Here is a 13,660-nt window from a genome sequence, read left to right on the forward strand (position 1 = left end):
TCGTTTTTAATTGCGAAGCTACTCTATAATTCATTTTATCTGTCCGTCACGTCCGTCCGTAACGGATAACTTTTTTTCGTTAATTTAGGCATATTAGAATTTCCCTATCGATTTCAAACTTGGTGATTCCTTTAGTAGGTAGGTAATATTTAGAAAGCGCAGCAACTCTATAATCATTACCAGAATGTCCGTACGTTCATTTTTAACATGCTGATTTTTTTACTTTTTTAACAACGAATTTTTATGTGATCTAATTATCCAATTGATCTGATTTTTGGATTCCTTGGACAACAAAGTATAAGGTTATAAGCGAAGCAACTCTATAATCAAGTCCTAAAAATGTAAGTATGTCCATAAACATTATCCTGACTCAAGCAGTTTTTAAACAAATTTACATACAATTTTGCTTCGACTCTTATACATCTATATTCTGATTAATCAGTTCTGACACTATAGTGTTCATGTCAGTTTGTCCTACCGTTTCAGTGCTTCGCTTTTATGGATGTTGTCATCCTTTTAAATATCATTTTGTAAGTCGTCAATCATTTTTTCATCCTTGTTAAAAAACATGGACAGCAACAGCTAAACTACCTAAACAATTGGCGCCAGCCGAGCCCTGTTTGAGAGAAATGATTCACCTTTTGAAGATTTTATAAACGAGATCATTTAATATTTAATTCCTTTTACTTTGATGTTTAATTTTGAAAGTTTTCAAGTTTATGTGGAGTTTGTAATTAGATATTTTAGCTAGCTTTCATTTAGTATTTAGTTTACTTATTTACCATAGAATAAAATATCGTATAGAACAAGAACGAATACAAATCTAGCTCATCAATTTCATAGGGTAACCCCTCTTTTCTTTAAGGGTTGGTTCCTCCTCTTAAAGTAGTTCATGAGAAACTAAGGGTAGGTTTAGGGGTATTTGAGCCCTTAAAGTTTAGGTGGAGGGCAAGGGAATGACTTCTTTAAAGAGCTCCTTTATGCCAAAAAAAAGCTTATGTCCAAGTAACCAATCCCTTCTTTAAGGGTTTGCTCCTCCCCTTAAAAGGGGGAGGGGATAAATGAAGGGAGACGGTCATTATGGGAAAAGGGATGATAAACCTTCAACTATCTTCAAATCTTTCATTAGATATGACCTAAAATTGATATTTATGTACTTGAAACTATATAATTTCAAAGCTTAATTATCATATTACAAGTGTGAGCTTCTTATTCTTTGTTGGATGGCTTTTCATTTTTACAGTGATCTAAAAATCTAACCAATGCATAATTAGAGAGAGAAAATAAGTCTTACTAGAACCTATAACTAAGAACTTTTTGTATGATCTTTAAATGTTTCAAATATACAAATTTTTAATGTTAAATTTACATTTTATGCATTTCCACTTTTACCCCGTATTGCTTATCTACTAAAACAGAATATTTTTCTTTGAAATTTTCTAAACTTTAATAAATGTATGTAAATATATTCAGCTGAAGGTAAAGAAAAAGTAGAAGAAGATTGTCATCTAAAAATAATAAAAGGCTATAAAAACTTTCAAACTGGAAAAAAATTGAATGCAGAGATCCATCTAAACTTAAGACTACTTTATCAAGCTTACATCTTTGTACTACAGGGCATAATTTCAGAGAGGAAGGGGCTATTTGTTACACAAGTCTTCTAAATTTTATAAAAACATTTTCTTAATCGTTCGCTTAGCAACTTTGGGGTGTTTAATAAAATTTTTATTGGTTAGTGTATACTGTATAATCATTGGGTATGTACATCAATTATCGGTCGTTGTCTTATCCTTTTATATCCCTGGCATCTTTTACAAAGAACAAGAAATTTAATTGCAACAATAAAATTAAGGTTTAATAAGAGGTATTTAATAAGGCATGGAAACACATTTAAAGCTCTGTGTAAATCCACAATCCCTTCTTTTCCTCCATCATTTTAAAACAGAAGGAGAGCAGGAATAGGTTTATTATCATTTATTGTTGTATCTCTGCAAAATAAATTGTAACAAAAAATATTTTTACCTGTATGCCGGCTGGGAATTTGGATCTTCAGTATTTGATTCATAACCAGCTAAAAAATATTTACATTATTATCAAAAATAATGTAGTCAAAGTGAAGAATTACCTAACCAAAACTGCTAAGGCTTGAGTTTTTACAATTATCTTGTCAGTATTTATATAAAAAAAAGTTAGATATAATATGTAAAAGAATTTTAAAAATAGATACTGTGACAGTAAAACATTGTTTATGCAAAGTAAATTCTGAGTAGCTTAGCTTTAATAACATCTTTAAATAGGATATTTTTTAAAGGTTTGCTAAAATAGGAATAAAATATTTATTTATTGCATTGTCGATGCGATACTGGAAATATTTTGAAAGTTACCTAAATCATCTGGGAGCATACTTGGTAGGAGAGCAGAAAAAGGGGCTCCTGGAGCTGGAAGATTGACAGGTCCTTCCTGATCATCCTCCAGATCAACCTGGAACATATTATAATAGAAAATAGGGCTGGGGCTTCTGGAGCTGGGAGATTGACAGGTCCTTCCTGATCATCCTCCAGATCAACCTGTAACATAGTATATTAGAAAATGGGGCTCCTGGAGCTGTCAGGTTGACAGGTACTTCCTGATCATCCTCCAGATCAACCTGTAACATATTATTACCTATTGCCTAATGGGGGCGGGATTCTCCTTCGATTTCATGTGATCATCTAGAGAACCCAACGGCATCATCCGCTTGTAATGGAATGCAATGGTCTAACGCCCAAAGGTTGATATTAGGTTAAGTAACATCCAACAGACAACCAACCCTTTGATTGCACTACCTTTGTCTTAGAATTTCTAACTGTGCATGGTAATGAGTTGCGCCTGTTTATGGGCCAAGACATTCCTCCTACTCTAACTATTTATGTCGCACACTTATGTCGACATAGCAGCGGTAGAAACCATTTTGACGTCTTAGCTATGATGCGGTTTTGGACCGCGATTCAAACCTATCGACGACGAGCAGATGTACTACATGTTGAGCCACGGTCGCGGGTTAACCTGTAACATAGTATAATAGACACCATTACACAGGGTTGGTAAAAACCCGGGTTTTTTTTCAAAATAACCCAACCCAGTGGGTTTTATTAATAAAACCCGGGTTTTATTAATAAAATCTGTTTTTTTTGGGTTTTTATTGTTTTCTAAAGATTATTACCTAGGAATTTTAAGATATAAGGTTAAATCATTTTTATAAAGTAACAGGATGTTTGTCTGTACCATAGGATCTCGCTAACTGCTGAATCGGTATGAATCTCCTGTACAGGGTAGCTTTTCATAGGTCCAGGGAAGGTTTATTCCAATTTTGGGGAGGGCACCACAAATCTCCTATGGGAAATCTGCCCCCCCCCTCCCACCCTCCAAGTACTTTAAAATCTTCAACGGACTCATGAGAAGCTAATTGTAATTGAGAACCATATCGGTTCAGTGATTAGGGAGTTATTTTGGTACATAGGGACAGACATTTCGTTACTTAAATATAAAAATAAGCAGTTAAAATGCAGTTATACAATAATTAAAACAAAATGTTTTTATAATATCAATAATTTGTTTAAAAATAGTACTCCTTATAAGTCAAAATAGAGTTAACATTATCGACAAAAGGTACATTTAAAAAACCCAGGGTTTTTTTGGGTTTTTTTTGAGTTAAAAAACCCAATAAAACCCAACTTGGGTTTTTTACTTGGTTTTTTTATGCCAACCCTGCCATTACACCACATTAATAAGTCGGGGGATGGTTGAGACAAAATTTTGAAGGAGGTCATTGGGCAGAGGCACTAACAACCAAACTATTTAGACAATGAAGCTGGTAACGATTCTTGTTTAGAAGTCCCAACCAAGTACCTAAAGTTATTAGTTTGGCCTTTTTTTAGGGCAAGACATTCTCCCTAGTTATACCGAAATTTTGGGCCGAGATTTAAACCCATACCCTCTACGACGATGCTACAGTTTTTAGATTCATTGTTGATAAATTTAATTAAAAATTATATATAATATGCCCCCAAAAAATTACGTATTCATTTTCTTTTCACAATCTCAAAAAAACTGTTAAATATTTGTAAAGGCCGCAACATTTACTTTTATTTTGTTAAGAATACAATATAAAGAACATGCAAATTTAGAATCCACTGAACCTTATTATCTGAAGCTACTCTATCGCTTGGATTATCCTCTAGATCATCTGTTAGCCTTCTGATCAATTGTTGAAGACCAGTTCCACCTTAAAACAAACTCAAATTGATTTCTAAAAGACGAAATGAAGATATTACATTAAAAATTCGTTCATGTTTGCTAGCTAGAAACCTTCCAGCACCTTTAATGAGTAGTTTTTATTGTTATTTATGACTAAGAAGAAAAAAAGAAGTATTTCGTTAAATGATAGGGTTTCTGCACTAAAAATACATTTGTTCATGTGTGTCAAAAATCCCACTTTGTTTCTAAAAGTTTTCGATAGGAAATTTAATAAAAACTAAAAGCATTTAAGAAATCGTTTGTTAAACAATCAAATCAATAGCCAAAAGGAAATTACCTGGTATTTCTTTTCGCTCTTGTCCTTGAATAACTTCCATCATTTTATTCTCTTTAATTTTCTTCAAAAACTTTCATATTTTCTGATAAAATTAATTTTGTTTGTTGCAGCGTATGGAAACTGAAAATACTGTTGCCAATGCCACTCTTATTTAGAGTCTTTCGGTCTAATGCGCAATATCTAGTACAGCAATGTCTTGTCTGTCCACAATTTACATTTGTCCATTTGATTTTATGTTCTAAGTATAGACTGTAATGAGGTGCGCCTGTTTAACGACCAAGGCATTCCTACAATCTGTAGTAACAGTCAATGTAATAACCATTGCCCTAGACCAACACCAAACTAAAAATTGTGTTCCAGCCGTTTACGAGATCTAAAAAAGTGCACAAATACACAGATATGAAATCTACTACTTTGTGTATATTACAAATGGCTGCACCTCTAGTATCTAGGTGCTCTGTATATACATTATAATAGCGTAAAGCCATCACAAGAATTATATCTACAATTAAATTTAATACCTATAGACAACTTAAGTTGGTATGGGTCATTTTATACAACTTTATGCAATAGGATTATTTAATATTATCTTTTCCAAATGATTTTATGATCAATATTTTTTATTTATCTTTATTTTAACATATTACTAGTGACTGCGCCCCTAGCATCTAGGTGCTCTATATCCGAAAGAATATGGAAGGGCCGGAAAATAGCCTAAAACCATACCTACCCAGACTTTTTATAAAAATAAAATAGCCTAAAACCATCCTAAGACCATTCAGTAGCTTCACTGTAAAGGAAGACCATTTCGGCATATCGATAAGAAAAGCTTATTACTTTATATATTAGGATAATTATAGAGAAGCTGCGATAAACAAAAGCCTAATTCTTGAAAATGTAGGTTAATGATCCTATATTTGTATATTAAAGAAACATATGTTATATTTTGATTATCACTGACTGCAATTTAAATTAAGAAAACTTATACACTTATACTTGCCTTGGAGATGAAAGCATTAATGGAATGGAAAGAAGACATCCCCATTACAAATTTTATTAGGACACCTCTTTTCCCCCACGCCCCTGATATGAGATTCTTGTCAAATATTTTGATAATGTCAAACTTACAAAAAAAATCAAGATTCCGATAATTTATAAAAATCTTAACACTAAAAGAAATTGTTTCCATTATGGGTCTGAATCTGAAGTGTTTCCGCAGTATTGAAACCGGTTCTGAGCCTTACTTTCATAAATTAGCAATGAGATAGCTATGATCAAGTTAGTTAAGAATAGCTTCACATAGGGCAAAGACTGCTTTAAGTCCTTTTTACTTTTATATTTAAGAGTTGGGATGGTATTATGCTATTTTTAACCACCTTATTATCATATTAAATACATAGAGACCCTAGCATCTATGGGCGCTGTCTTCAAAGGTGCAAGGAGGCAGAAATGTAGCCTAAACCCTATCCCAAAGCTTAAATCTAAAAATTAAATACCCTGAAACCAACCAGGAACATACGTAAACTATCCTAAAATGGAGAACTTACTTCAGTATTTATAGAAATCTTAAACTACATAGTACATAACTGATAACTTTATTCCTTTATATAATAACTAGCGGCTTCGTCCCTGGGGGGGGGGATTTTTTGTTTTTTGGGGAGTTGGGGGTGTCCAACCCACCAAGAAAATAGCCCAAAACAACCACAGGACCAGTAGGTATATTCCCTGTAGAGTAGAATCCGATCGGTTCAGTGGTTACCGAGATCTTAAGGAACGGACGAACAGACAGACAGACAGACGGACGGATAGACAGACAGACGGACGGACGGACGGACGGATAGACAGACAGACAGACGGACGGACGGACGGACGGACGGACGGACGGACGGACGGACGGACGGATAGACAGACAGACAGACGGACGGACGGACGGACGGGCGGACGGACAGACAGACAGATATCGTTCTACTTTGTATTATAGATAGGATTAAGAATATTTCACATAGTTAAAACCCTAGTAACTATTTCACATTACTATTTCTATAGGAATATAAAATTGTAATGGCAAAATAAACATCTGTACTAAAATAGTTAACATTATCCTACAAAGTTTAATTTGAAAAGCGTGGCGATGGCCCCTTTCAAACTTAATGATTTATGACTTTATTTTACAAATCTATCAAGAACGATAAAATTAATTCTAATAATTTAGAAAACATGGTAAATCGTGTAATGATTTTATTATGACCAAGGGCTGATATTCAGCCAATAAATTCCATTTGAAATTGCCGAAATTAAATATTTGTTGGCGTAAAACTTGCTTTTCTATGTAACTGAAGAGAAGTGGGTAAGAAAGGGGGGGAATTATGGGAAGGGGGTTGTGGGGAAATTTTCACTTAGAATTGGTTGTCAGAATCACATTCCCTTTTCCCTGATTATGACAAATTTATTCATGAAATTTTTGTTTGAATTATAAAATGATAACCAGTAAACTGAATAAAGACTAATACAGAAGACACGCAAAAAGCTTTGCTTCAAAATATATTTCTTTAAAGTACCTACTAAAATAATTCCAGTTTTGTGTGTGAAAAGAGGGGGCTTTAATAAAACAAAACCCTTATAAGAATTATAGGGAAAATGCTTAATATTTTTATCATAAATAGTTCAAGTGTTCTACTTTTCTCAAGGAAGAAATATGATACATTATTTGATGTACAAATTTTATTGGAGTAATTAATGCTAAAAACATGTGGGAAGCAACGTGGACATTTATAGGTTAATTACAATTCAAAGTCTTTAGGTAAGCTGTTTTGTTCCCAAGAATTATTTGTACCTTTAAAGGAGGGATTTATATAAAAGATATTATGCAATGTTTAGGTGGATTTCTGAGTCCTAAGAACCCAGATTTCTTCCTAAATGGCCCAAAACTACTTTTATCGTAGGTATTTCAAATGATAATGCATCAATTACATGATCGCTTAAAATACGACAATGCTAAGTATAGAATCATCGTACTATTGCACATACTGGAATAGGTTTTTAAATTACAAAAATCAACAAATAAGTATAAGTGTTTTCCACTGTTCAAGCAAATTCATAGCAATTATTTTCTTAACGTTATAGTTTACAATGCAGTTTCATTTATACAATCAGTTTTAATTTAATTATTATTAAAATTTTATAAAGACTTTTTAAGTTTTCAAAATTAAAAATTTTAAAGTCAGTAAGTTAATTCTTTAAAATAGAATATTTTTATGATTACATTTCTACAAATAAACAACACAAGCTTTCTTTTAAAATACGTATAATAACTAGCAGATGATTACATTGAAGGTTACCAGAACCATAAAGCTGGTCTGCTTGGATCAAATACTTTCTACAAGACTTTCCTTTCTTATATAAGAACGTATAATAGCCAATTCTCGGGGGAATAGTTGCGAGAGAGAAATCAGGGAATAGATCTTAATTGCATACAAAATATACTTTTATCTCAGAAATTTACATTTCTTATAATGTAACTCAAATTATTAGAGAAGAATCGCGTTGATTATGATTAATCTAATTTTATTTAATAATTATTGATTTTTTTATATAAGTTTCAAAAGGTCGTCTTGTTTTACTTTCATCTAAAAGTTATTTTGTTTCCAAAATATGCATATTATTAATGATAAGTATAAATGTACAAGTAAATATGATGTATAAATTAGACAACAACCTGACCCAAGTAGCGGAGACCCTTTCCGTCTGCTTGAAAATTATATTAGACTTTTAAGGACTGTTTATATTTCCGATGCTATTAGCTTATTTCAAAGATCCAATACAAAATCGGGACAGGGTCCACACTCTGTGGACAAAATTGCATATATTTCACAACCCCCCCCCCCCCCCCTTTCTAATCTTTTATATGAGAAGAATCAGGAATATTAAAATCTTCTAGTGTGGTAAAGATGATTAAACTATACCTAAATAGACAGAAAATGAATTAATATGAATAACTCATCGCAGACAGACGAATCACACCCAACATTTGATACGAATTGAAAAGGGTTTTAGTAAGAGAATATGATGACAAACAGTAAACTTTCAGAATGTTGTGTAAAAGCAAATTTTTTAAAACACAAAATGTTCTTCTTTTCACCTTAGAGCCAACATCAGTCTTTTTAAAAGAAAATGGGTTTATTTTTTATTTGAGTTTTGCAGTCCCAACCCTTAGGATGACCAGAAGAGATATTACCTGAAAAACAGAACCCAATCTGTTCTGTAGTTCCCGAGGCGGCCAGACATACATCGTAATACTCTCTATAACCGATTAACCAATATCTAGTTTATGATTCACAGATTTATTCAATAATATCACAATGTTCAATATTACATAGCTTTTAAAATGCAAACCGGGGTCAAGCAAGGGGCGTGCACATTGATTTGCTGGGGAATTGTCAAGTCAAAAGGATAAAACAACCTCTACCCACTATGTGCAAACCACTTTTACAAAATAAATTTTAAGATAAATAAATTGTAGAAAATTACAATATTAAAAGTTAGATTTGATGACGATACTAAGATTTTTGACTACATTATAGTTTCATTAATTGTAAGTTAAAGCAGAATAATCATGGCAAATGGGATAAATCAGCATCTTCTGAAAGAAAAACAAATTAATGGTTTTAATATCATAATTTTGTTAAGTTTTAGTTTTTAAATTTAATTATTTGTTCTATACAATGAATCATTGAACATCTCTAAGTTAAAGTTAATAAAATCCCTAATCAGAAATTGGTCCATTAAGAACATAGTGTAGGAGGCCATAATATTAAAAAAAACGTGTATACATTTTGGTACAAAAAAGTATATTTTTTTCATTTCATCCATATATGGAATAAGTCAGCTATAAAAAGTTGAATTTGATAAAACTAGCTTTCTAAAATCATATCTTTCAAAAATCTGTCGCTCTTATAATAAATCAAATATGTAACCAGATAAAAATTATAACTTATTTATTGTGTGTGGCAGTCCGTCTATGATAAAAAATTAAGTCCTTTAACCTCAAACATTACTTTTTAAATAAAGAAAATGGTGTTACAATGAACTAAAAAAAGACTAATTGATCTTTTTAAAAAATCATTAATTTGTACCGGAGTTAGCTAGTTGTGGGGGCGGGGAGTCAAGCACTTCTTGAATTAACTCATCCTGGTTCAATAGTTCTTCATCTCTCACCAGCGACTCTACATGCATACCTGAAGTAAAATATTTTAATAGAAAATAATAATTAAATAAACAAACGAAAAGACAGCCGTATTTACCTAATCAAGATGTTATAAAAATTATGCCTACACCTTCCTTATAGAAGACATAGAGTGATCTCCTTTGCATACAATATTTATAATTTTGTTGATGTTGAATTGCACATGTCTCATTTATCTTTGAGAGTTTTAATATATAAAACTATGTCTAGCATCGTATTATATCCAGTTTTTTTACTTAAATATAAAAATGTACAATAATAAGATTAAACCCAGTTTTTTTAGCCTGTGACTTCGGCATCTCGGGGCTATAAAAACTGGTTTTTATCTTATAATTGTACATTAGGCCGACTCAAGATGCAAAATTTTTTGGCGCGCTATTTTAACCCATTCTATTCATAAATATAAGACTATTGATACCTTTAAAAGTGTTCTCAGACTAATTTTTCAGCAATATGTCAAATTCGAATTTCATAAAAAAGGAGAAGGTCCCCCCTGGGGGTGAAATTTTTTTTTCTTTCAAACCATGGCTTTATACACCTTCCTGAATTCGTCTTGAAGAGTACATTAAGAATCAAAAAACGTTTTTAAAAAATATTGATCCCAGAAAAAGTTATCCTCAAATAACCGTCAAAATCACCTGATTTTGCTAAAATGGCCAAAATTGTTAGTTTTTTGAGAATAGCCCTTGCTATGATCAAAATATTTTAAAATCGTTTTTTGATCCTTAATGTACTCTTCAAGACGAATTCAGGAAGGTGTATAAAGCCATGGTTTGAAAGAAAAAAAAATTTCACCCCCAGGGGGGAACCTTCCCCTTTTTTATGAAAATCGAATTTGACGTATTGCTGAAAAAAAGCTACCAGAACACTTTTTTGGTATCATTGGTCTTTATATCATAAAAGGAATGGGTTGAAATAGCGCGCCCATTGAATTTCAAAAAAAGTGGTAATTCTGAGTCGGTGTATTGTACATTTTATATCCGCGAAAAGCTGTTAACACAATGCGAGAAATAACTATTCTTTCTTTCATGTCAAAGTTATATATCTATATGATCTACAGGATCACTTGTTACTGTTGAATGTTGATATTAAAGTTGGAAAGCCTACAAAGATCAATACGAATATTTATACCTTGTTGAGCAGATGTAAGCCTACTAGGAACTTGATCTAGTCCTACCATCGCATCAAGACTCACTTCTCTCTCCTCTACAAATTCTCTCTCTGATTCCTCTTCTAAGGGAATGAAACAATTTATTAAGATATCAAAATTAATAAAAATTATATGAAAAAGGAATGAAAGGTCTAGGTAAAATACAATTAAAAATAAACTTGGAGTCCTACTTATTTAAACCCTTTACAAATAAAAATGTATAACCTGTATCTAGTAATTCTTGTTCATTATTAACAGCTTCATTGTTATTATAAACCTCCTCATTGTCTACAATATTACTTTCTTCTCCTCTCATAAAAGGTTGTTGGATGACAGGGGTGTGTTGTCTAAGTACTAACTGTGGGTGTCTTGGTGTTTGCTGTTGTTCAACTTCTGCAGCAGGCTCATGTTGTTGTCGAGGCGAAAGATGTTGTTCAACCTCTATTGGTTGTTGATTTACTGAAGACTGATAATGCTGACGCGCTTGAAGTTGTGGAGTTGTTAGTTCTTGCTGTGGAAACATTTGTAGTTGTTGTACAGACTGACAACTGCTTTGTCCTGAAATTAAATAAAACTAATGTAAACCATTTTTTTAACAGAAAAGAAAATCTTGTTCGTGTGCGTTGTCCGTCTAGATGTCTGTGAATATTAAAGATGAAGCTTTAAGGATTTTGTCTTTTTTTTTCTCTGGACTTGTGGTGCATATAATAACTTCAAAGTGCAAGATATTAATTGTATTTTTAAATTTAGGCATAAGGCCTAATAAATGGAGGAAATATTGTATTCTTTTTTTCCACTTTTGCACCCTGTGTTAAAAACAATTTGGCTCAAAAATTAAGTATTTCAACTATACCTGGACAAAATTCTTGCTGAATGTTCGAGCAACTAGTTCCCACGTGTTGTCTCAATATTGGGGTCCTTTCCTCATTGCTAATTGATGAATTGGGTTGGTTTGAGTATAAATAATGTGGCAGACCTCCGGAACTTTTCAACTGAGAGAAGTTGTGAACATTTTCATTTCTGGCTCCCCTATTGATAAGTATTTTAGTTGTTTTAGGATGGTTCTAATTGTAAGAATATATTACAGAAACTACTTACTTTCTAATAAAATAAAGATAGACATAAATGTTAAGTATACAATTTCCTTTTTAATCAACAATAAATATGTCTGATATTTCAGATTCAAAAAAATACCTACCTAACATTTTAAAGTGATAATTTGTAAAATGATTTGAAGCACAATATTTCTATTCAACTCTCTTACTTCACAAAAATTTAAACAACTACAATATCAATACCTCTCTGGAAATCTGGAATTAATTTGGTGTTGTAATTGCGCAGTGTTTCTAACTTGATTTGATGTTGTTATCACATTCTGTCTTATGGAAGATCCCTTGAAATAAAATAATACAGTTAAAATTTAAACTTAGTTTAGTCAAAGAGGAAAAAAAGAGTCCAACTATTGATAATTTACTCTGTTGCCCAAAATTTTTATAACCACGTTTTATTAATCTTATACTCAAAAACTTTAATCAAATTTTGATTGGTTGCTTCCAAACGGGTTGTCTCCAATCTTCGAAACAAATAATTTTGATCTTTAGAAAGAGTAATTTTGTTTAACATCATTGGGGTAAGGATAAACAATAAAATTCACCTAGAAAACGTAAATATGAAAACTGAAAAGGGTATTAACATAACGTTAATTTTTAGCTTAATTTTCTTGTTACAAGCCTTTCCACCTCTGAGTTCCAACCCGGTTTTAGATACCGAACGAATGAATAATAAACAATAAAAGCTGAAATTTTTGCATTTTTTCTCTCTATGCACTGTCCTATTTCTGTACGAAGTAAAATTTCTACGAATCAGATCTACATATTAATGTTTACCTGAGCCTCCCTCCTACTTTCTGCTCCAGAATCTGTATGAAGAATGTTGTTAGGTTCCTGGTCCTCACTATGGATCTGATCAGCCTCTGCTAAATCAGCCAAACCATCATCAGCTGATAGCATCTCATGGAGCAACTCCTCTCCTACAAAATCAATAAACAAAAAGAAAGTTTGTGTTGCAATAACACCTACCTAGTAAATTATGAGCATTTTAATATGAATTTAATAGTCTTGATAATAACATAAATTTGCTTTGTATAAATATCTAGCTCTGAAAAGTAACTAAAGGAATTAAATGAATGAATACCTTGTACATCATCTTCTACATTCATAGCTCTTACAATTTCAAAATTATCACTTTGTAACACAGCATTTCTTGTCTGCTTAAAATCTTGCGGGTTATTAACTTGTCTACAAATCCTTGGGCTTGAATTCTGCAATAGTAATTTTTGGTCTCGCTGACTTATAGGCTGTCTAACTGGTTCTTGAAGTTGGACATTAAAAAATCCTTGAGAATCTACTTGGTTTGTGGTAGTTTCCATTCTTTGCATATTTTTAGGTAACTCTTGTCTAGGTGATAGAGCCGGGACAGGAAAGCTCTGTCTAATTGTTTCAGCTTGTAATTCCGGCCTGCATGCTGCATTCAAATTTGCGCCATCTTGTCTATAGGGGGTCACCTTCTTCTGTTCACCCTTGACAACATGGCGCCGTTGTTGATTCTTAGGCACAGAATATTCAGATAAAATTTCTCTGTTGTTGACTGAAGAGTGATCACTGAAGCCAGATGCAGTTGCAGTTAAATCCTGCTT

General features: G+C 32.4%; 2 protein-coding genes across 2 annotated transcripts in view; both read right to left on the reverse strand.

The window, feature by feature from the left end:
• Nucleotides 1-4,712, reverse strand: part of LOC145312561 (small G protein signaling modulator 3 homolog) — a 61,122-nt gene extending 56,410 nt beyond the window's left edge. The window contains exons 1-4 of the mRNA XM_080151815.1: nucleotides 4,574-4,712; nucleotides 4,179-4,264; nucleotides 2,385-2,481; nucleotides 2,023-2,071 (exon numbers count right to left, since the gene is read on the reverse strand). Of these exons, the coding sequence (XP_080007941.1) occupies nucleotides 2,023-2,071; nucleotides 2,385-2,481; nucleotides 4,179-4,264; nucleotides 4,574-4,616 (275 nt within the window). The 5' untranslated portion in view covers nucleotides 4,617-4,712. The remainder of the gene's footprint in view (nucleotides 1-2,022; nucleotides 2,072-2,384; nucleotides 2,482-4,178; nucleotides 4,265-4,573) is intronic.
• A 4,185-nt stretch (nucleotides 4,713-8,897) lies between these two features.
• Nucleotides 8,898-13,660, reverse strand: LOC145311866 (uncharacterized). Its single transcript, XM_080150884.1, has 8 exons — nucleotides 13,159-13,660; nucleotides 12,852-12,994; nucleotides 12,264-12,358; nucleotides 11,819-11,994; nucleotides 11,191-11,529; nucleotides 10,947-11,048; nucleotides 9,706-9,807; nucleotides 8,898-9,212 (listed from the first exon to the last, which is right to left on the reverse strand). The coding sequence occupies exons 1-8, from the start codon at nucleotides 13,400-13,402 to the stop codon at nucleotides 9,184-9,186; spliced, it is 1,230 nt and encodes a 409-aa protein (XP_080007010.1). The 5' UTR covers nucleotides 13,403-13,660; the 3' UTR covers nucleotides 8,898-9,183.

Source organism: Acartia tonsa, chromosome 2 (assembly GCF_053477335.1).
Source record: "Acartia tonsa isolate MP-2025a chromosome 2, ASM5347733v1, whole genome shotgun sequence".
NCBI classification, from domain to species: domain Eukaryota; kingdom Metazoa; phylum Arthropoda; class Copepoda; order Calanoida; family Acartiidae; genus Acartia; species Acartia tonsa.